The following is a 24,112-nucleotide window of genomic DNA, read 5'->3' as shown; positions in this document are numbered from 1 at the left end:
AAAAAAGTTCACAAAGATATTTATTTAAGAGATATATTTGGCAAAGATAATATTATTTTCCAGAATAAAACTGTAAAATTTAAAATTCAAAAATAGTATATTTTGAGTACAATCTTATCTAATGAAACATTTTGACATTTAAATAGTATTACAAATTAAGTATGCATGTAAGTAATTATATAGCATTTTGGTAATTACAGTATTATCCATATAGCAAAATTGACTATCAATGAACTATTATAAACTGAAAAAGTAGAAAATGCTCAATTAGCATTTGAAGGTCTCTCATCCTCAAAATTAAGATTTATTCTTCCCCACTGATAAAATATTGTGTTTATGAGCATTAGAAAAGGCCATCAAATATGCCAAGAAAAGGCTTAATATCACCATTATCATCATGCTGATGCCTAGGACAAAAAAAAAAAAAAGCACAAAAGAAGATATTATTTTTACTATATTAAACCCTATAAAATTACTAAAAATTAATATAAAATTATAAAAATTAAGAAGTAATCACTAAATTAGTAGACTAACGAAATGCTGTGGACATAGTATACCTAGATTTCAGTAAGGCATTTGACAAAGTAGACCACAATCTACTTCTTGGTAAACTAGATAATATCACCACCAGATGGATTTGTAGCTGGCTGACAAACCATACTCAATGAGTAGTCCTTAATGGTACTACATGCACATAGAGAGAAGTAAGCAGTGGAGTACCACAAGGCTCCATCTTAGGCCCAGTACTCTTCAATATCTTTATAAATTGCTTAGATGAAGGAATAGAAGGGGAACTCATTAAATTTGCAGATGATGCTAAACTGGTAGGAATGGCCAACACCCCAGATGACAACTCAGGATCCAAAAAGATCTTGACAAACTTTCAAGTTGGGCCCTAACCAACAAAATGAATTTTAATGTGGAGAAAAGCAAAGCTTTACATTTAGGCAGAAAAAAAAATCAAAGGTATAAGTACAGATTAGGCAAGACCTGGCTCAAAAGCAGTAACTGTGAGAGGGACCTTGGATCTTAGTGGATGATCATTTGAGTTTGAGTCAGCAATGTGCAGCAGCAGCCAAAAAAGCTAATACAATCCTGGGTTGTATAAACAGAGACATGGAATCAAGATCATGTGAAGTATTAGTGCCGCTTTACAAAACCCTAGTAAGACCACGCCTGGAATACTCCAACCAATTTTTGGTCACCATACTACAAAAAATATGTTGAGACTTTGGAAAAAGTTCAGAGAAGAGCAACTAAGGTGATCAAAGGCCTGGACCAGGGGTCCTCAAACTTTTTAAACAGGGGGCCAATTCATGGTCCCTCAGACTATTGGGGGTGGCCGGACCAGCTGGATGGGCATGGCTAGATGGTCATGTGACTGGGTGGGTGTGGCCAATTTAGCAGTCCCTTAAACAATACACACAAATTAAACTTTAATTTATTTTGCTCCTGGGTGTGTTTTATTTACTTTTGTTTGCATGTTGCTCTGTTGGTTGACTTTACTTTTTACTAGATCATTTTTTAAGTTGTTTAGGAGTCTAGTGGTCCACTTCAGGAAACTCAGTTTTGCAGTAATTCTTCTCAGTCCCAAGGAGCTTACAATCAACAAGTCTCTCTCTCTCTTTCTCTCCCTACCTCCCTTCCTCTCCCTCTCTTTGTCTATCTCTCTCTCTTTTTCTCTCTCTCTCTCTCTGTCCCCTGGGGGGGAGAAGGAACCCCTGAACTGGTGCTGGGTGGTGGGAATCTGATGTCCAGAGGCCGATGAGTGACGTGCTGAAGACCAGCTGGCTGGCAGGGAGGTGGGGCAATCCCACAGTTTCCCCAAAAGTAACACATCTCTTTTGCTTGAAACGTGAAGACTAGTTCAGCCGGCGGGTGGGTGAGCGGGCGGCCCTTCTCCTCCAATCCAGTCCCCCATCCACATGCCCTGTTTTTGCCCCCCCCCCCGGCCTCCAGAAGCACTCTGCCACTCCCCCGCCTCCTGTAGTACTCTGCTGGCCAAAAACGGGCCCATTTTTGGCCTCCCAGGGCCTCTGTGTGCCCCATTTTTGGCCTCCCTGGCCTCCAGAAGCACTCTGCCAGCCAAAAATGTTGGCCTTACTTTCCAGTTCCAGCCCATGGGCAGGCAAAGGTAAGTCCTGTGCTTGGCTGAAGGGTGGGGGTCAGTGGGTGGGTGGGGTGATGTGACCAGGGCAGCCTCATGGTCCTACGTGGGCTGGATTAATGGCTTTGGTGGGCCATATCTGGCCCGCGGGCTGTAGTTTGAGGACCCCTGGCCTGGACACTAAACCATATGAAGAATGGTTGCAGATTTTGTATCTGGCTAGTCTAAAGAAGAAGAAAAATTAGGGGTGACATGATAGCAGTATTCCAGTATTTGAGGGACTCCACAAAGAAGAGGGGGTCAACACTGAGAATAAAAGATAAAGATAAAGAGAAGTTGATGTATTTCAAGACATGGGATAAATTTTATGATTGGTTAGAAAAGAAAATGAATAAGGACGTAGAGGTAAAATAGATAGAAAATAGATGGGAGAAAAGAATTAGAAACATAGATACCCAGATGATGTCAAGTAAAAGGAGAAAGGGGGGGTGGGATAAAAGGGAAAAAAGGGAGATATTATAAAAATGTACGCAAATGATGAAATAAAAATAAATAATAATTGAATAAGAAATTGAAATGAGAATAAAGATAATTAGGAAATCGGGGCTGCTCGAATACGACTTTAGATTGAACTGAAAAGGGAAACAACAGGAGCGAGGGGAAGGAGTAGAGAGAGAGGAAGGGAGAAGAGAGAAGAGGAGAAAGAAGAAAGGGAAAAGGAGAGGAAGAAAAGGGAGAGGAAAGAGGAGGAAAGAGAAGGCTAGAAGGGGGGGAAGAAGAGAGGAGTGGGGGAAGAGAAGGGGAATTCTGTTTCACTAAGCCGGGCTAGCATAAATTTCTTCTAATTGTTCTAAATTTTATGCTGAAGATTCTTAACTGACGAGTTTTTTATCCAAATTGGTTTAATTATTTTAAATTGCTTTATTTCACATTTTATATGTATGTTATTTTGACTGACACCGCCCTGAGTCCTTCGGGAGAAGGGCGGTATAAAAATAAATAAATAAATAAATAAATAAAGAAAGAAAGAAAGAAAGAAAGAAAGAGAAGGAGAGGAAGAACAAAGGAAGTAGGAGGAGAAACAGGAAGGAAGAGAAGGGGAGGAGAAGAAATAATGGTTGGAAACTAATCAAAGAGAGAAGCAACCTGGAATTAAGGAGAAACTTCCTAACAGTAAGGACAATTAACCACTGGAACAGCTTGCCTCCAGAAATTGTGGGCACTCCATCACTAGAGTTTTTAAGAAGAGATTAGACAGTCACTTATCTGAAATGGTATAGGTTCGCCTGCTTGACCAGAGGGCTGGGCTAGAAGACCTCCAAAGTCCCTTCCAGCTCTATTCTATTCTACTATTTTTAACATAATATGGAAGAACTATTAAACCAAAATATTGTGCTAAAGTATAAATATTAGTAGGATCTGCAAATGGAACAGAGAATTTACTCCTGGAAACCACTGTATCATTTCAGAATGACAATGGTCCTGATATTGATCTGGAGGAAGAAAAAAGTGTTCCAGGATTTTCTAGAATATTTCATTCCTGAAACAATGACTTTTGTACAGTCTTAATTATTTGCATGTCTTGTCTTATGTCAACAATGAGCATTCTCAGGGCTGTAAAGAGGACAGTCAAATATCCATTAACGCAGTCAGGAAGAAAACATTTAGAATCTATACTTTGGAACACACAGAGACTTAACACTGTGTACTGCAATCGGCAATCTTCTGTGTTTATAGTTTTACTGTTCTCTGAAATAAAGAAACTAGTTGAGTTGTGTCTATATGCAGTTATAGAAAGTTCAGATTTGCAGCCATGCTTGGGAGAAATCTGAAATATGTAGTAGGAAAATAAAAAGAGTTGGTGAGTTTATGCCTTTTGAAATACACATTCAGAAACCATTATGAAAATTTCAGTTTGGATATTCTATTAAAATGTTTCTTAATACCTAAGATCAGCTCCCTTTGTCATAGTTCTGTTAGTAATAAAAAAGTCTCCCTTTCCAGCAACTTGGTAAGATCTCAAGGTTGTTTCTGAGGTTGTAGCTAATTGTGCCATTTTCAGATTTTCTGCTGGATTATATTCTTCTTGAAGTCTAAACTGTAACAACCCCCCCCCCAAAATAAGTAGATACATTTAGCATCATATGATCAACAGTTTACTTCTATATTACATAAATTTACACAATTGAATCTTGGAAATATAAACTGAAGGCCTAATATTATACTAGGATGATTCTATGCCATATTGCACTAAGAACATTTCTCAAGGGTCCAAGTATCAAAAGTGACACTAAATTAAATAATATTGTTTTTCTCCCTATAAAATGTTCTAGTTAAACTTAAAATGGATACTTCTTTAGCAAAAATGTGAGTAGGTAGGCCCTGAATGTAAGGCATTGCAGGCCACATTGCAGAGGTGGGTTTCAGCAGGTTCTGACCAGTTCTGGAGAACCAGTAGCGGAAATTTGTAGCAGAGAACTGGTAGTAAAGATTCTGACTGGCCCCACCCCCATCTATTCTCTGCCTCCCAAATCCCAGCTGATCGGGAGGAAACGGGGATTTTGCAGTAACCTTCCCCTGGGTTGGGGACGGAATTGAGATTTTATAGTATCCTTCCCCTGCCATGTCCATCAAGCCCCTCCCACAGAACCGGTAGTAAAAAAAATGTGAAACCCACCACTGCCACATTGGTCCCATGGACTGGCATCTTGCTATCCATAACATAGTTAATCAACTACAGAACTAAGCAGTGGGAAAAAAATATCACTTACAATATTTTTATTTCCATATTCTATATGTAGTTTGCTACTGGATGGAGGAGTCAGTGAAGGAGAGTAAGAATTTTGTAAACAGATATCAGGTTTTGTTTTATCTGTAGAATAACTAAAAAAAAAAATGAAATAGAATCCAAAACAAAATTAAATACTGCAAAATAAAAGATTATAAGATTTTAAAAGACAGCAAGGTGCTACCACAATAAATTATGTAACATTTTGGAGCATTTTCATTCTAAACATATAAGAAGGTGCGTAATAACAGTAGGAAATACATAGATCTCTGCATTCTACTCTTAATATATTTAGGATGTTTCTGCAGAAGTTTTATTTACAAGATTGATCTGATACCATGATTCAGTTTGCATTAAAGAGAAAATATTTGCATACAGAAAAGATTTTGTGCATATATAACTTATACTTGTGAACCAGAATGGCCTTTTTAAAAAATAATAAACATATCTTCCTATGCAAAAGCAGTCTGTTAGAAACAGCCAGAAGACAAGTGGGATAGTGTATCTCTGGGGGATTTACATTTGAAAATCTTCGTATATGCAAGCATAACTGAAGATACATAAGTAGTTATTTTATTACATTATAGATACCTTTTAAAAAGTACCCCAGGAGGTTTTTTCTGAGTGTTTTGGCAAAATGATGTATTTTTTCTCAAATTCTGGATGCATGTGTTTCTGGATTTCAGGGGAGAAGATTCTAAAACATAAAAATAATGCCAAACATCTTGCAAATAGTATCTAAAGATAACTGAAATTGATCTGATATATCTATCATTTTAGTACCGTACTATAATAAAATCTTGGCTGGTTTTGAAAAAAAAGATAAATGGGGTTGGCCTTTGTTTGATAAAAGAAATCAAACAGTTGTAGCCTAAATTGGGAAGTAAAAAGTAATCCTGTAAAAAGGTAGTGGAAAGCTACATCTGCATTTTTGCCAAATATTCACACTAATATTTCAATTTAGTTACCAGTTAAGCAAAACAGAATCTTTATCAAAACAAAAGCTAATCAATCATACAAAATGCTTATTTGTGGTTTAAATCTAACTTCTTACTCAGTGATATACTGCAAAGTAAATCTTTCTCATAACATCTTGTCTATATTCATAAAATCAATACACAGAAAGATCAGATATGACAATTAAGTGTATCTAGTGTTCCAAAGTGTTCCAAATTATTACGGAATTATCCGGGCATACCATTATGGGTATGCTATGTTATGTTTTAGAAACTGTATTCTATTATTCTATTTACCTCTTTTTATATAACAAAAATAATATTTTAGCCCCTTGTTAAAAACATTTTTTTGCACTGTATTTGTGACTGGAGAGGTTTTCTTTTTTGGCTGAAACTAATAATGCAGATTTTATATACAAAATATTAGTACATAGTTTAAACTAAAATTAGCTACTACATTTAATTTTTACCTGGATTTTTTAACTTCTGCATATTAGCATTGCTGTGTACAAAACTCCCATCATTATAATCATTCCAAATTTCATTTCCTAATTCAAAATTTACATTCAAAGTTTCAGAAAACAAAGAGATGCTTTTATCTGCATCAGTCAAGTTGCTCATTGAAGATTCTCCAAGACTTTCATGTGAGCTCATTGTCAGGTTATTCTTTTCATCAGATTGCTTGATAGCAAAGAAACCTAAAATTTGAGAAAACAATAATATTCCAATGTAATTTCTTACATGATTAAAATAATAAATTTATCCAATTTAAACAAAGACAAGTAAATCCACAACACCATTTTTGGAAGCAGGTATCATGTTTCTAATATGGAGCAGACATTTATTTATAAAATGTGCATTTGATTGCATTTATTTTTACAAGCTTTTCTAATTATTATATACTGATCTGAAACATTTATGTTCAGATACTTATGACACTGGCTTGGACAGTAAATGTATTATTTTGTGTCAAAAATCTATGAAATAAGAATATTCTTGGATAATAAAGATAACCCAGTTATTTCTTTATGTTACCATATAATGAAGTGAAGAAGCATGATGTTCCAAATCCGTAATGCAATTAATTTATATAATTGAAACTACAGGAGTTAAAAGAACTGAACTGTGACTAAATTGTGGCCGAGTAAAATAAATGTTAAGAATCATTAGAAATGTACCATTCATTTTGCGAACTTCAGTTTCCGGTTGAAATGTTTGACAGACATTAGAACTGTAGTTGTCTACTAGTAAAGGGGATCTTGGATGTTGTACATGTTCTAATCTTTAGAAAAATGAAATAATTAGAATCAATATTATAGTGAAATAAATTTGAGATTATTATTAAAGAAAACAAATAATTTCCTTTTCCTACACAGTACAACTTGATGCCATTATTTCTAAAGTAATTATGTATTTCCAGTATCTTCCTGTAATTGCTACTGCCCAGTTATAGGCGCCTGCTTGCTTTAGCTGGGCAACTGAAAGGACCTTTATGCCTTGTGTTTTTAGCCCTTCCTCTGAGAAACACCTCCTGTCCTATGTGTATGTTATTGGCTTAAATTCTATCTATCTTCCCCGTGGGGCTTTTGCCTCTCCTAGTTTAGGAGTTTAAATTTAGATGATATACAGTATAGTCATAACTAACACAGCGCTTCATTTTGGCATGCCCCTTAATTTCTTCCAGATATTGAACTTCAGTATACAGTAATTTAGCAACACCCCCAGATTATATTGTCTCCTCAGTAAATCAACAGAACCATAACCGGCATACTATTTATTCAAGTTATTCTATATTCATTTTACAAGCATGTTTTAATGCCCTTCCTTCTGCAGTTATAGATGGCAGTTATAAAGGAATCCCTTGTGTTTCAGGTGAAACTGAAACACTAGAATATGTTTCTCTAAGATGTAAATTCTGTGCAGAACTATGTTGTCAATTAATTCACTTTTTGGAAACATTGCCTTGCCCCCAGATCAATGTTATTTATCTAGAAGTTTTCATAAATCACAGACATCCTGAAATCATTGTTTTAACATTCAAATGTTGCACTATAGTGATCAAGCTACTAATCTAGATTTCTTATTAAAGGTATGTCATATATTAAACTGTTAACGTTATTATATTTTTGGATTGTACCAGAGTTGTTCTAATTTATGTCTTACCAATCTTGAGCTGAAATAAAGAAAGACAATGATGATAGATGACTCTTACTGTTACTACAATACCTTGGCAATCCTGGAAGAAAAGCTTTTGGAATATAACTAAATTGTTTAAGATTGACTTTTTGAGATTTATTTGACATCTGCATCTAAAATGTAGAAAAAGATTTTTATTATAATATACAGGTACACATATATTAGTTTCTTGTATACAACTAGAAAATGAGAAACCATCACTAATAAAAAAAACTATATATGAACATTATTTTCTTTACTTGATACGTTTTTATATCGTAGAAAATATCTTTGTATATGTGTGTAGAGCAAGAGAGAGATCTACTTATCTATGATTGAGAGTTTTCTATGGTTAAGATTAGGAACAAGGAGTTCTAATCCTCCCTCGGAAGCCAGCTGGGTGATGTTTTGGACCTGTTATTCTCTCTCAGACTTCGATCCAGAAGCTGAAAACTATCTTGCTGCCAAGATGTCTATGGAGATTCTCAGTCATCCAGGTCATGGTTGTCCCAAAGGTGCTTTTTCAAAAGGCAACTGGACTTTTTGATTTTTCTTTGAAGATGTTTCACTTCTCATTCAAGAAGCTTCTTCAGCTCTAATTAGATGGTTAAGTTCATTTCTGAGAGTACAACATACTGAATTACTTGTTGCAGGTGGGCCCTTTGAATCCTACTCCACAAGTCCAATATATAGAGCTGAAGAAGCTCTTGGATGAGAAGTGAAACGTCTTCGAAGGAAAAACCAGGAAGTCCAGTTTCCTCTTGAAAAAGCACCTTTGGGACTTGCTACTAACATGTACTAAACTAACATAATAGATAACAGGGCATAACCTTCAATGAAAAGAACTTTATATGGGAATGGATTGATTTGGAATGATGATAGTGATTTTAGTGAATGGCAGCTTTGAATTATGCAAAGATCTCAGCAAACAAAGGGTGGCTATAAATCTATTTATAGTTTATTATTACAATGTATTATAGAAATATAATTTATTATATTTCACTCACTATTATACTTGTAATCAATTTATGGTAGGAAAAAACTCCTACAAAAGGGAAGAATAGTTTGAAATTTGTAAATTTGTTTAACTTTAGCAAAGGGGAAGACTAGATGGTGATTCCATAGAAATAAAAATGATTGCACTGTAAAATCTTAAGAACAGAGTATAAACGTTATCCCCCAAACCTTGCTAAGATGGCAGGCAAGAAGCATTGTCAAACTTTTGTCTGCAAAAAGTAGCATAATGTACAATATCCAATCTTAGTTTATTATTCAATGGAGCAATCATATTCAAATTAGCTACTAATGTTTAAAGAAATCATATATTGCCAAAATGCACCTTTTTTTTTTTCCTCCATTTCAAAGCTACCTCCTGTGGAATACGGGTATCAGCTTCTATACTTATTCCAAATAAATGGTCTAGAAGATTATAAAGCATTTATTTCCCAATAATTTTTCTGGAATAATTTGTACTGTCACCTTAATGTTTTTTGTAGGCATTTTTAATGTTAATATAATATTCCGCCTCTTTTCTTATTTCACAGGAAATATTCAACCTTAGATAATATATTTCAGTAACAAAAATGGTCTTAATTTCAAATAGTTATTTTATATTAAAAGGGCACACAAATTCTTTCAAATTCATATACCTTTAGTCGTTTGACTGGGGGAATGACAGATTCAGCATTCCTGTTTCTTAAGTCAGTAAGATATGAAGAAAAAGCTGACTCATTCTTCATGTTAGATTTCTCTGAAACTCCAATTTTACCTTAAAAATGTAATATATATTTTCATTTTATATTTATATTTTATTTTTGTTACAGAAAACTACAAACAAAAGAAAAATAATTCATAGAAGTTTCAAATAAATTCGTGTGTGACAACAGCCAACCGCTTCCATTTTATTGGCAACATTGCATGTACGAATTATTTCTAAATAATTCCTAAATCCATTTTTAATGACAAAAAAACCCAGAAGCTGTGAGGAATATAACATAGTTATGAGTAAATTACAATGATAATCTGTTCATTTTTATTGATTTTTGGTCTGTTTTTTAATATTACTCATCCATATGCACATCTTTTTTAATTGTTTGTGGTTTTTGGGTATGTATTGTACGCTAGGGGTCCCCAACCCCTGGGCCATGGACTGGTACCAGGCTGCGGCCTGTTTGGAATCAAGCTGTGCAGCTGAAGGTGAGCAGCAGGTGAGCAAGCAAAATTTCATCTGCACATGTGCTAGATCTAGGTTGCATATGAAACCATCCATCACCCCTCATCCAGAGAAAAATTGTCTTCCATGAAACTAGTCCCTGTTGCCAAAAAGGTTGGGGACCACTGTTGTACTCCATTAAGAATCTGTCATGTTCCAAATGTAAAACTTCCTCTAATATACCCACTTTTAAAAGTGTTTACATTTATGAGCATGTGCACATTTCAACACTCAAGAGGCTGAGTGAATCCTTCTCATAATGCTTTACATGCAAACTGTATCATTCATAAGTTACAATAAGAAAAAAAAACTCACAACAATCATGTCCACATGTTTCTTTATTTTTGCAGTGGTGATTGCATTTTCTATTTCCATTCTTTATGCTTAGTGATTCTTGGCTACAAGTGACTTCTTTTGTTTTATGTTAATTTGATGGCATAGAAGAAAAAAAACTGTAAACTTTGTATCAGAATCAAATACATGGTAATCAGTGAAAAATTGCAGACTTTGCACATTATTTTACTGTTTTTTCCACAAATTCTATAAGGTAATATGTGAGTGAAGAAGGAATGTGTAGAAAATATTTGAGAATGATCATGTAGAAAACAGTAGATGCTTAGAAGGTGATAAGCCTACTAAACGTTTACTATAATTTAAGTGAATTTATCCATAATTTACAAGTGTATATATACTGACACTTCAATGTCAGAACAAAAGGATAAGACATAAAGTATACATTCTGTTTCTAAAAAGTTTGTACCAAATTAAATCCCACTGTGTTCACTAAGGCTATCCCTGGAAAATTTATCTGAGGATCCTACAATTTAAATAAAAACCAAGTAAAATATTCAGATTCAAAAAACAAAATACATATACATATACATTAGGGATCCATTTTATATATTATTTTTAATGAATTGGCCTAAAATCATAACAAAGTTACATGCTATTTAAAGTATTAGAAACAAACTTTAAAACAACAAAAACCCATCAGAATTCTAGTGCTACTTATCATCACAAAGAGAATACCTTGGGCAAATTTCAAATGCCTACTAAATAAGTAGGATTTGCATTTTGAATATTAAACCCAAAAGCACATTGATTTTTCTTGTTTGTCAACTCTTCTCATAATTCTCATAATTATTTTAATATTCTGCAATCAAAAACTTCTGAAGTAGGCCTGTATCCTTTATAGTCATACATTATTCACCATCAAACCAAGTTCTGACATCAAACACTTATGTACCATACCTAAAATCTATTCTGCTGCTAGCAATAAATATTTAGTATGGAATTTTTGTTTACCTTTATTTGTTCTTAATTTTGATGACCCTATTGAAGATATCTGAGAGCTATCAGATTTTCCATGAGTGATCATGATTCCAACCTTCTTTGGTCCCAAGTAAAATGGTTTATATCTCTGCTGAATATCCAATCCAACTATTAGGGAAGAAAATTATATAATTATATATATATACATGTATGTATGTATGTATGTATGTATGTATGTATGTATGTATGTAAAAAGTTAAAATCTCGGGTGTTTTCCCGCGTCATTATAAAATCCTGGCTAAGATCCCAGCTCAGAATCCTCTAAATTCCCAAACAAAAACCCTTTGTAAGGTCTTTTCAAAAACTCTGGCTGAAATCCTTTAACCAACACTTTAAATGTTAGGTAACGTTTCGACAAGCTCTCTATCTTGTCATCTTCGGGCCTTTATTATCAGTTTAGAAGCTCTGGGTCATGCTTCATTATTATACTAGCTGCAGCCTGAATACGTGTTAACGGTCCAGTTTTCTCTGGTTCCCTATTATCAACTGTCAACTGCAAAGAGGTAAGAATTCTAGTAGGCATCACAGCACCATTGGTTGCCTGTTGAGATTTTAGCATATCTTCTGGCTTGGTTCTCTCTCTCTCCCTATTGCTAGCTATCAACTGCAAAAAGGAAAGGGTTCTTGCATGCATTACAACACCACTGATTGCCTGTTGGGATCTCTGCCTATCCTCTGATGTTAAAATTCGAGTTTCCCTCAGTGCAGGTTTCCAAATACTTGATACCCTAGAGGCGTCATCTCGTCTATTCATATTCTGCGGCCTCTTTTCAATTTCAATAGCCTCCCTAATTATTCTCTTATTAAGATGTTCCTCTTTTACCACTGTTCTAGCCTTGTTGAAATCTGTATTATGTCCCGTGGCCTTCATGTGTTGTACCAAAGAAGAAGTTTGTTCTTCCTTTTTCACTGCTTTTTTATGTTCTTCTAAACGCACACTTATTCGTCTATTTGTCTGTCCAATATAAGATGACTGACAGGAGGTACATGGTATTTCGTATATTCCTTGATTTTACAGCTCAATTTTATCCTTGGGGTTTCTCAACATCATTGATATTTTTCTATCTGTGCGGAACACTGTTTTTATTTTTTGTTTCTGTAGTATCTTGCTAATTTTATCGGTGGTTCCTTTTATATAGTGCAGGATGGCTTTTCCCATCTTCTGTTCTTCTTCTTGGGTTTCTCTCTGTCCTAATGTCCCTTGTCGAATTATACTTTTAATTTTATTTTCATGGAACCCATTTGTTATTAATACCTCTGTGAGAATCTGAAGTTCTGTTTGTACATGTGCCTGCTAGATAATTAGTTCTAGTGATTAAAGTTTTGTGAGGGATGATGGTGTAAGTGTGCGTTTAGGTATCTATTTGTGTGTGTTTTCTTTTGGTAGACACTATGTTCTAGGGTGCCATCAGTTCTCTTATATATTAATACATCTAAGAATGGGAGTTGATTTTCAATCTCCATTTCCATAGTGAACTGTATCTTCAGATGCATGTTATTCAAATGTGCTAGAAAATTGTCTAGCTTGTCTTTTCTATGGGGCCAGATCACAAACGTATCATCTACATATCTGAGCCATAATTTTGGTTTATAAGTAGTTTGTTCCAAAGCCTTAATTTCTAATCCCTCCATGAACAGATTGGCAATAACTGGGGAGAGTGGTGATCCCATTTGTGCCCCTTGCATTTGTTTATATCTTTGCCCTTTGTACATGAAATAGGTGTTAGATAGTCAATGCTCTGCCAATTTTATGATGTGGTTTGGTGGGTGGTATTTATTTTTGATTGTTGCTAGAGCTTCTATAACGGGTACTTGAGTGGATAATGAGACCACATCAAAGTTTACAAGTAGGTCACCCTGCTCTATGCGTTGGTTTCTCAGAACTTCTATGAGATGATATGAGTTCTGCACATAAGAAGCAATCGATTCTGCAAACGGTTGTAGTTGTTTGGCTAAATACTTAGCCAAGTTTTGTAGCGGAGAGTCTATAGAGCTAACTATGGGTCTGAGAGGTATGCCCTCTTTATGTATTTTTGGGAGGCCATATAGTTTTCGAGTTTTCAATGACTTCTCTCTAGGGATGATTGTTTGTTGAACTTCTTTATCTATGGGACTGGCCTTTATCTTGGTTTTGGTAGTTTTTTCTAAATATGTGGTTGGGTCAGTATTTAAGGGTTTATATGTAACATCTTGGAGGAGCTCGAGCAACTTTTTGTCGTAATCTACCGTATTTATTATCACCGTGGCATTTCCTTTGTCTGCGGGCAGTATGATTATGCTGTCATCCTTTCTTAGTTCATGCAATGCTCAATATTTTTCTCTGGGCAGATTACTTTTTGGGGGTTTACTAGTGCAGATAATGTTAGTAACCTCATGCCTAATTTTATCAGCATCCTCAACATTAAGTTTTGTTAAGCTGGCTTCCACTTCACATATTATTGTTTCTATAGGAATTCTCTTGGGCATTACTGCAAAATTAAAGCCTTTTGTTAAATTGCTTGTTTCTGCTGTAGTCAGCTCTCTATTAGAAACATTGTAAACTACCTTTTTCAGATGGTACTGTGCTACTCTAGGGGGTCTCCCTTGATTTTTTAAGTTTTCAAATTTCTTTTGATGTCTATTACTTTTGTAAAAGGTCTGTTTCAGCCCTTCAAATGCCCAGAAGTTTTATTTTGTCCCACAGAATAGGGTGAACCTTACTACTTATTTTCAAATGCAGAGTTAATAAATCCTTGTTTGTTTGATCTAATAAGAACCTTTTGTTATGGAGTTCATTTCTCAATAATGCCATTTCTGTTCTATACACACACACACACACACACACACACACACACACATATACACATACACACATATGTATTTGTGAACAGAAGAAAAACTAATTTTAATGCATATCCCACTTTCTTGCCAATAGAATGTTACAATTGATGCATTTTGAATGGTAAATAGTATGTAACAGTGTAGTATTGGATTAAAAACTAATTTAAATATTGAAACATATATTTCACTTTTTCTCTTTCCGATGTTTTCTTTTCTATTGATTCTATCTTCCAACAAGGCAGCAGAGAGTGGAAGAAAATATAGGTATGCATTCTATTAGGTAATAATAGCACTTGATCCACATCCAGGTCCACATGATCTAGGAGCTATATACTAAGTAAAACGTACATATTATACACACATATTTACTTGCCATTGTAAAAATAATCCTAGTTATTAATATTATAAAATACTAATTACATTATAATATATATATATAATAACTCAAGGTGATGAATATCCTTTCTTGTACTTTCCCTACAAAAACCACCATGTGAGGTGATTTGGCCTGAGTGACTGGTCCAAAGTCACCCACTTGGCTTTTATGGCTAAGGTATCACATTTCCACAGTTTCTAGCCTAAAGACTTAACCACTAGATTAAACTAGTTTATAAACTTCAACCTCATTCCAAGCTCCATTCTTAAAACACAGTTATATAAATGTGTTATTATCTCCTATGACAACCTTTGTCAATCTGTTGTTGGGCTTCTCAGATAGTTTGGTGATCATTGTTTAAGATATTTCAATAAATAACTTTTGTTTCAGATCTCCATTGCTTTTTGTTCAAATTCACTGGATGACTTTTTTCCATGACACAATATAACGTAAAGCAGAAATGCAGTTTCACTGTAAAATCAGCATATAGTAATTTAAGAAACATGAAAACCAAGAGGTTCTCAGTTTAAAACTTAGTAGACTTATTTTTAAAATCCAAATCCATAAATTAATTTACCATATTCAGAACTGATTAGATTTATATTAAGCTCATCAGAATTAACAGCTCTTCTCACTTCAATTTTTTTAGTCCAGTTTCCATTTTTCAGCAAAGCAGAATCCCTGCAAGTATATAATAAATCAATAGCTTAAAATTAAATATACAAAAATGCACAATTGTTAAAAGTTTCTAAATAATTTAAATTTACTCACATAATCCTTTGTCTAAAAACCACATTATTATCATTATCTCCTATTACTAGGGTTGCATAATGAGAATCTGGAGCAGTTCTTTTTATCTGCATCTGTTCAAAATTGGTTAATATGATTGTCACTATGATTTCAGCTACTGCTTCGTTGTACTTTGCCAGCTTGAAAATAAATGACATACAATTCAAAAATAAAATTAGCTTTCGCATATGATATGGTAGATAAATATAAATAGATTGATATTGGCTGGAGTCAGATACCATGCTAAGCTATTTCAATTTTATGACACATGTGTAATGATGCCATTCTGCCCAATGCTACCATTACATAATTGGACTCCAAAGTCTGATACATATGTTACAGAATATAGAATAACAAAGTTGGAAGGGACTTCTGGTCCAACCCCCTGCTCAAGCAGGAGACCCGATACCATTCTGGACAAATGGCTGTCCAATCATTTCTTAAAAATCTCCAGTGATGGAGCACCCACAACTTCTGAAGGCAAGAATTTCTCCCTAGTTCTAGGTTGGATATCTGTTTGGTAAGTTTCCAATCATTACTTCTTGCCTTGCCTTCAAATGCTTTGGAAAATAGGTTGTCCCCCTCTTCTTTGTGAGGTTCTCTCAAATACTGGAAGACTGCTGTCTTGCCACCCCTAGTTGGAACATTTGTATGATGATGTTGTCACTCACGTATAATTTCCCTGGCACTTGCCTTATTATATATACAATGGTATTAACCAGCATTTAGAAAAGCAAGGCATATTCAAACTCAGGAGAAAACATGGGTGGTGAGGAGATGCCTATTAAGTAATTGCTATCATTCTTGCTAATTCTATGGTATGGATTATTAAATAATCCCATGCAGAGTTAGACAGTTTAAGAGCAAATGTCACTCATTAGTGATGAGGTAGACAGTATGACCAAATGGTGTTATCTTGCTATATTGTAATAAAGCATCTGCTGTTTTTGCCACAGAACTCAATTTCTCAATTTTTCCAATCTATGATTAGAAATCTTCACTATAGGCTTTCTAGTCTATCACTCTCCATACTGTACTAGCTAATACATTTGATTCCAGTACATCATAATGAACAATTGGCTCCATAGTTTGAATACATTTTTGGGCAATTACTTAGTACAGCACCTAAATGACAAATGTATTTAATGTATATTTGCAAAACATTAGGAAGGATAGTTCTTTTCAATTCAGTTGTTTTGTAGCAGGAACACAGAACAAAAATATACCTGCTCTATATTAAGTTCATATTTTGGAAGGTGTGCTACTGATTCTTTAATCTGATTTCCAAAAGGAGGATGTCTGTTCAAAATCTGGAAATTTAAATTCAGATAGCATTTATATTAATTTAGAACATAGACCAATATTTGCTAAACGAAGCATAAAAGCCATTTACAAAACATAGTCTTCCTAGCATTACATTGTTAGTATTGTTCTTTAAATCAATCAACATGGCAACAGTGCATTTTGGGATAATTTATATCAGTTTGTTTGTCTTGCTTAGGGCACATCCACACAAACTTCTACCACTGACTTGAAAATGCCTTGTCAAATGTTCATTAAAAATGTATCTTGATGCAGATTTCCCCTCATCCCCAGCCTATTACTGAAACAATTAACTTCAGATTCTTACAAACAGATGTGGAAATGCTATTTTTAATCTTCTCTTAATACAAGTCTTGCATGATATATGATATTTTGGCACCATCCATATTGATGACATAGTTAGAGGCAGCAATCTGGTCAGGGAATAAAATCTAATAGTCCCTGCAATCTAACTTGCCCAGCAGGAAACTCTAAGCACAATTCTCCAGCTTCATTAATGAGGCAGAGTAAGGACTAGCTATGTAAATAGAGCAAATACATTCTGACCTTTTATATCCCATCTTACAAGTTGGAGAAAGGACACAAAACTGGCTATCTGGATATGTCTTCAGGATAATCTAAATAAACTTCCCATATTCAACCTTCTATTTATTTTATTTTTTCGTACATTCAGCTTCCATTTCCAGTCCTCTCCCACCACCAATTGCAGTTATCCACTGTTTGAATTTATCAAATGAAATAAGAATGGTAAAAACACTATGTTTGTGTACTACAGCTATAACAAGTAATTACATATTTGTTCAACTCTTCTATCAGCTACAGATGATTCTGCAATTCTGGCAGTATTAATTCCTTTTCTGTTTTCTGTTTTCCTCACCTCAGATACCTTACTACACTAGTATCTAGACTTGAAAAAACTATGAATTCCTGACAATAGAATGTTATAAATACTGCTTATATTAAGATTCAATACATTTTTTCTAGAATATTATATATACTCTCAGGCAGAATGAATCTAGTGTAGTAGAAAGTCTCTTGTGTTAAGGCATTTTTCTACCTCTCCTCCCTATACAGGCTTATCAAAAAAATCTGGAGTAGTTTTTGAAAGTATAGGGAAGTCTACAGAGGAAAGAGAGCTCCCTTATTACCACTTCTGCAGATGGAAATACGCATTTCACTGGAAAAACAGCTGTGCATTCCTTCAAGATATTTATATGATTTATTTAGAAAACATCAGAATACAAATCAGATATGTGAGTAAATATAGAACAGTATATGTAACACACAACATAAAAATTATAAAATAAATACCAATTCAAGCTCTCTTGCATTTGTATCTTCTATTTTTTTAAAGGACGTCAATCCTGCATTCATCATTGCATTTGATAAACTCATACCTATTGAAAATGGAAATATGCTAAAGATTAATTTGTCAAATTGCATTTCTTCATAACTTATCTTTTTTACTAGTAAGCAAATTTAAAATATCATTTAAATTAAGCATCTACTCTGAAATATATTTGTCATCTGTCAGGGTGCTGCAGCTGTTGGTTTAAGGATGGTGAGGTTTGACCAGACTGCAGTTTGGGTGCTTTATCCCTGGAGGTGTTTTAGACTGAAGTGCAGGGTAATAGGAAAAAAAGACAACAACAGCAGAGATTGTTGTCAAAGTCCAAAACACCAACAATATCCAGCTGGAGCATGGTGTGGTGGTTCTCCATCCACTTTATAACTTGAGAGGTAGCTTAATGACCACAACTGAAAGTGCTAGGATTGCAATCATTGAGCAAAGCAGTCATGTGGATGTCTTGTTTAATGGCTGCTTTGCTCAACAACCAATATTACAATCCCAATTTTGGTTGTTAAGCAAGTATTACCTGTAATTTTTTTAAAAATCTGATATTTTAAAAAAAACAAGAGAAAATGTACCATAGGCATCATCCTCAATATTATTTTGCAATTTGTACTTCTAATGTATAACATAAGGTAAAGGTTCCCCTCGCACATATGTGCTAGTCGTTCCCAACTCTAGGGGGGCGGTGCTCATCTCCGTTTCAAAGCTGAAGAGCCAGCGCTGTCCGAAGACATCTCTGTGGTCATGTGGCCGGCATGACTAAATGCCAAAGGCGCATGGAACGCTGTTACCTTCCCACCAAAGGTGGTTCCTATTTTTCTACTTGCATTTTTTATGTGCTTTTGAACTGCTAGGTTGGCAGAAGCTGGGACAAGTAACGGGAGCTCACCCCGTTATGTGGCACTAGGAATTCGAACCACTGAACTCCCGACCTTTCAATCAACAAGCTCAGTGTCTTAGCCACTGAGCCACCATGTCCCTAATGTATAACATACTGCTATACAAAATTCTCATCACTGTTGCTGCTTCCTTTTATAAAGCTAAGCAGCATATTAATTAAGCAAGATCGAAAAAACATGCATGGATTCTGAACATTTTCACAAGTGATATTTAATGTAACATGAAGCACACATCTCCTGCATTTAAATTTTCCTTAATATCTCGAGCATTGTCCAATCTGAGGACAAGAAATCTGAGGAAAAAGAAAACAATTCTATCCTACTATTTTTTATGCTATGAGATTGAAATGATTTGTATTATATCCCAAGTTGAAACATAGAATAATTTTTATGGTACTTACCAATTTTTTCTAGCTGTTTGGATACATAAAGTGAATTTTCCCAAAGTCTACATCTGAAACACTTCGCTAAAATCAAAGCATTTAGTAATACAATAAAGTTGTTTTGATGGGTAGCCAGAAATTCAGATAACCCTACACAAGAAAAGAAACAAGTGTAAAAAGAGGAAGAGGTAGAAAAAAATACATGCTCATGTATATTATCATTATTACATTATATGGTTCATTGCACAGTCAGCCAGATGTTCAGATGGATTTGGCATTTTTGTGTTGAATTCTTTTCAAGGACCTGGAATAGGCAGATGTGGCTGTTTGATGGTATTACAACTATCATCGCAGGATGTATGCTTATTATTATTCTTTAAAATACATTGCTTCTCTTTTTTACTCTTATAAATCACTCAAACTTATTAGAAAATAAATGGCCCAAGAAATTTAAATTAGTGACTGCCTCATTTAGTGACTATCTCCAGTTAAGATGGTAATTACAAAAAAACCTTTGTGTCCAGTCTATGTAGGCCTGTAACACAAAGAAAAACTGAAAATTGTAAAATTGCACTGTTTCACTTAGCTTACTTCACTTATTTAATAACTGAGTTGCCAGTTCCATTTGTTGTCACTAAACAAGGATTAGCTGTAAGCAAATATATAATGAAAAGAATAATTTTAAATTTTACCATACATTTTGTAAGTCTTATGCCATTTCTAAAAATGTTTCCTATATCTTGCGTCAAGGTGAAATCTTGTATGGGAATGCATCCTAATTGTGCCTGAATAAGACTGAAAAAGAAGTTATAAATTTTCAAAATATTGAAAACACAAATGTGTAAATATCATAAACAGTAAATCCACTGATTTTTTAAAAAAGCAATAGGACTTAGACTTATATATTGCTTCACAATGCTTTACAGCCCTCTCTAAGCAGTTTACAGAGTCAACATAGTGCCCCAAACAATCTGGGTTCTCATTTTACCGACCTCGGAGGGATGGAAGGCTGAGTCAACCTTCAGCCCATGAGACTTGAACTGCCAAACTCCTGGCAGCCGTCAGTCAGCCAAATTAGCCTGCAGTACTACATTCTTAGAATTTTTAACTGGTTAATTTTATGGGTAAGGGGTTTTAAATGGGGGAAGCCAAATTGATTTAATTATGTTTTAAATTATTTTAATTTTCATATCGTATGTATTTTAATCTTGGCTGTTCACCATCCTGAGTCCTTCGGGAGAAGGGCAGTATAAAAATTTAATAAATAAATAATAATAATAATAATAATAATAATCACTGCACCATCACAGCTCTAGATAAAATCTAGAGAGGGTGGAGTATAAGGAAATACCATACAATAATTCAACAATAACCCTTGTTACTATTTTAAAATAATAATAATAACATATTATATATAATAATTACCAGTTTACTTTCATTTCTCTTGTTTTTATTTTTCCTTCCATGGGATATCTGTACATAAAATATATGGTTTTTTATTTACTTGTACTAAATTTATGGCATTAATTTAGAACATAAAATGAGATGTATTTCTCATTATCAAGAAGATATGGCGGTATCATACACATAAATAAGAGTTCAGTAAGATTTATTTATAATTATATTACTGTAGAATTATAGTTTCAGAGCAGGTTTATGAGACCTGTGACCCTCCAGATGCTCTTGAATTGTGCTGTTCAGTTTTGGCTATGTGGATTTGAGATGGGGTTTTCTCCATACTTTACAGCTTCAAATGTGCACATTTTAACACTGAAAGCTCTATGGCTCCCCACCCTCTGATCCCAGTTAACTCCTCATTTTTGAGAGCTCTCAAAAACAGGTAAAGAGATGTTTGGACATTTCCTGGGGTGAGTACAATTGGACATCTGAGCTTACTCTTTTGTGATACAATCAGCAGAGCAGGCTTGCTTATCTACCTTATTTGTCTATGGAGATTCTCAGTCATCCAGGTCAAAATCACCCCAAAGGTGATTTTCAAGAGGCACATGGACTTTCTACTTTTTCTTTGAAGACATTTTGCTTCTCATCCTGGAAGCTTCTTCAGCTCTGGCTGGATGGTGGGGAATGGAAGGATTTATACTCCTTGCAGATAGCTGGTCATTTGCATTCTTTTAAAGAGTCTTTGAGGCCACCTGGAGGTTTATATGTGTCCTCAGGGTCACCTGAGTAGTGTAAATGGAGCCTTTTTAGAATTGTGAAAGGACTGTGTCGTAGACTGGAGATAAATGATGTCAAATCCCTCTGTTGAGAGAGGGCTGTTCAATTTTGACAATGACCAGCTGTCTGCATAGGTAGGTACCATTTTGTGTTGGCAGCAACAGGTTGGTCCCTCCAGTATAAAGAATCCCAGAGTTCAGTCCTTTCCTTAATGTTATTTAATATCCATGCAAATCTGCTTTCAGTTCACAGTGAGACAATATCAACATGTGAATGATACAAATTTGTATCATCTACCAAATATGAGATCTGATAGAAGTTATGACCCGGTGTTTGGAGACTTAGTAGGGGAAAAACAGATTCAGACTCAATCCAAGCAATTTTGGGTTAAAGCCTACTAATTCCAAAAAAATACTATCATAGATTCTTGATGGGATTGTATTCCCCCAACAATAGTAGATTTGCAATCTGGAAGTCCTTCTGAATTTGGGGCTCTTGCCGGAATAGCAGGTAAAGGACATGACGAGGAAAGTCTTTGCCTAGGCACTGACATCTCCAATGTGAAACAGAATTAATTGTAAGTAAGACAGAATTTATAATAATTTAATATATAGGTTTTAAGCACATACTGTACATTATGCAGAAGACAAAAATGTTGCTGTAATCAAAATAACTCCTTAGTCAAAAATAATTTTAATCTTGTACCTTATGTTCATCCACTTCTTATCTTTGTTCAAGGAATTAAGTACTTTTTTCTCATTTGTTCTTAACTTGATGTCTGAAAATTCACTGCAACCAGATATCAATACAACCTGCAATAGTTTCTTTCATTAATTTTGTTCTATTTTTGTTCTATTTATTTCAATATATTTTAAGCACTTATTTTAAAAATTGTCTAATTACTTGGTTGTAATTGCAGAGAAATAGGTTCAGAATTATCTCTGGCAATTTAGTTTTAATAGTTCGCAAGACTTGATGGAGGTATTATTTAGCATTTATTAAATTTGTGGTTATTATTTTTATATATTGTTTAGCTTATCCATATTTTTGTGAAAACAGAATGCATTGATCTCAGTAGAATTTATTTTTGAACAGACATGCATTGGACAATGTTGTTTTTATTACTAAGCCTGGAAGAATAGTCTATTGTTTTTCCTGGAATACAGTTGGACACTTTAATATGCAGCAGGAGAAGGAAACATAATACATTCTTGTAATATGGGTTAGTGTTGAGTAGTGAGAAATTTACAAACCAAAACTTGAGAATAAAATATATTGCTTACATTGCTGCTGTTTTTTTAATTATTTGTTAATTTTATCTAAATTGTAAGTATCAAGATACCACATATTGGGTACATTTAACAAAGTCCCTACACAAGTATGTAACACCCTAAAAAGCAAAGAATCTGCTTTTAAAAGCATCCCATGCATTTGAGCCAAGAGATTAAACAAGCTCTGACAGCTATTGTTGTTTTATTATAAGTTGAGTAGCTGTTTATGACCTCCAGCATTTATGATTTAAGTTGTTTAAATTGTTGTTTTTAACTTTGTATACCACCTACAGCAGGGGTGTCAAACTCAAGGCCCACGGGCCAGATCCAGCCTGCAAGGTGCTTAAATTTGGCCCATGGGGCGGCCCTGGAAACAGTGAAGGACCGGCCTGCTGTGCCTTTACCAGGGAAAACAGAGCTGTGTTTTTGCTGGCAGAGGGTTGCAGGAGGCCACTGCAGCCAAAAATGGAGCTTGCGAGAGTTGTGGGCGGCCCTCCTGAGTTCCGTTTTTGCTGGCAGAGGGTTGCAGGAGGCCATTGCTGACTAAAACGGAGCTTGGGAGCCCATTTTCACTGGCAGAACGCTTGGACCACCACAGGCACCCTCGACATGAGTAATGCCGAGCTGGCCATGCCCACCCTGGCCACACACCCTGGCCCCCTGAGATCAAACACAACCCTGATGCAGCCCTCAATGAAATTGAGTTTGACACCCCTGACTTATAGTCATTGCAGTGAGATGGGAGGACATATAAGGGGTATAAATAAATGGTTCATATTTATCACAGTTGTAGTATAAGGATAAAACCTGGCTTTACATATTAATTTATCTCATTACTTAATTCATTGAATACTTTAAATTTTTCCTATAAACAGACTGGCAAAGTATGACTGACACTTCTGAAAATCAGGATAATATCATACAGCGACAGTTGGCACGGCATCATCATAAACATTTATTTATTATGTAACATCAAATACATTCAAAATTAAATGGGAACTAAATTTCATTGATATATAATCCCATTGCTATCACACAAATACCAAAATTCACGGTTCAGTGAACTGTTGCAAAATAGCATCTCAATGGTCTAATGAAAAAAAAAAAAAAACCACCATAGACAAAGAAGGAAAGCAATAAAAATGTTTG

At 34.7% G+C, this 24,112-nt stretch overlaps 1 protein-coding gene across 1 annotated transcript in view; it reads right to left on the bottom strand.

The window, feature by feature from the left end:
• Positions 1 to 343: 343 nt before the first annotated feature.
• Positions 344 to 24,112, bottom strand: part of HFM1 (helicase for meiosis 1) — a 60,172-nt gene continuing 36,403 nt past the window's right edge. Inside the window, exons 20-37 of the mRNA XM_070939405.1 lie at positions 22,398 to 22,504; positions 20,940 to 20,987; positions 20,212 to 20,309; positions 19,533 to 19,664; positions 18,190 to 18,275; positions 16,782 to 16,865; positions 15,538 to 15,695; positions 15,344 to 15,447; positions 11,544 to 11,678; positions 10,554 to 10,649; positions 9,676 to 9,794; positions 8,078 to 8,160; positions 7,030 to 7,133; positions 6,322 to 6,549; positions 5,487 to 5,592; positions 4,879 to 4,990; positions 4,054 to 4,205; positions 344 to 407 (exon numbers count right to left, since the gene is read on the bottom strand). Of these exons, the coding sequence (XP_070795506.1) occupies positions 344 to 407; positions 4,054 to 4,205; positions 4,879 to 4,990; positions 5,487 to 5,592; positions 6,322 to 6,549; positions 7,030 to 7,133; positions 8,078 to 8,160; positions 9,676 to 9,794; positions 10,554 to 10,649; positions 11,544 to 11,678; positions 15,344 to 15,447; positions 15,538 to 15,695; positions 16,782 to 16,865; positions 18,190 to 18,275; positions 19,533 to 19,664; positions 20,212 to 20,309; positions 20,940 to 20,987; positions 22,398 to 22,504 (2,016 nt within the window). The remainder of the gene's footprint in view (positions 408 to 4,053; positions 4,206 to 4,878; positions 4,991 to 5,486; positions 5,593 to 6,321; positions 6,550 to 7,029; positions 7,134 to 8,077; positions 8,161 to 9,675; positions 9,795 to 10,553; positions 10,650 to 11,543; positions 11,679 to 15,343; positions 15,448 to 15,537; positions 15,696 to 16,781; positions 16,866 to 18,189; positions 18,276 to 19,532; positions 19,665 to 20,211; positions 20,310 to 20,939; positions 20,988 to 22,397; positions 22,505 to 24,112) is intronic.

This window comes from Pituophis catenifer, unplaced genomic scaffold (genome assembly GCF_029215685.1).
Source record: "Pituophis catenifer annectens isolate HBS135680 unplaced genomic scaffold, rPitCat1.0.hap2 SCAF_3, whole genome shotgun sequence".
Classification (NCBI taxonomy): Eukaryota; Metazoa; Chordata; class Lepidosauria; order Squamata; family Colubridae; genus Pituophis; species Pituophis catenifer.
Note: the sequence above shows the minus strand (reverse complement) of the source record. Positions and strands in the feature narration are given on the sequence as shown.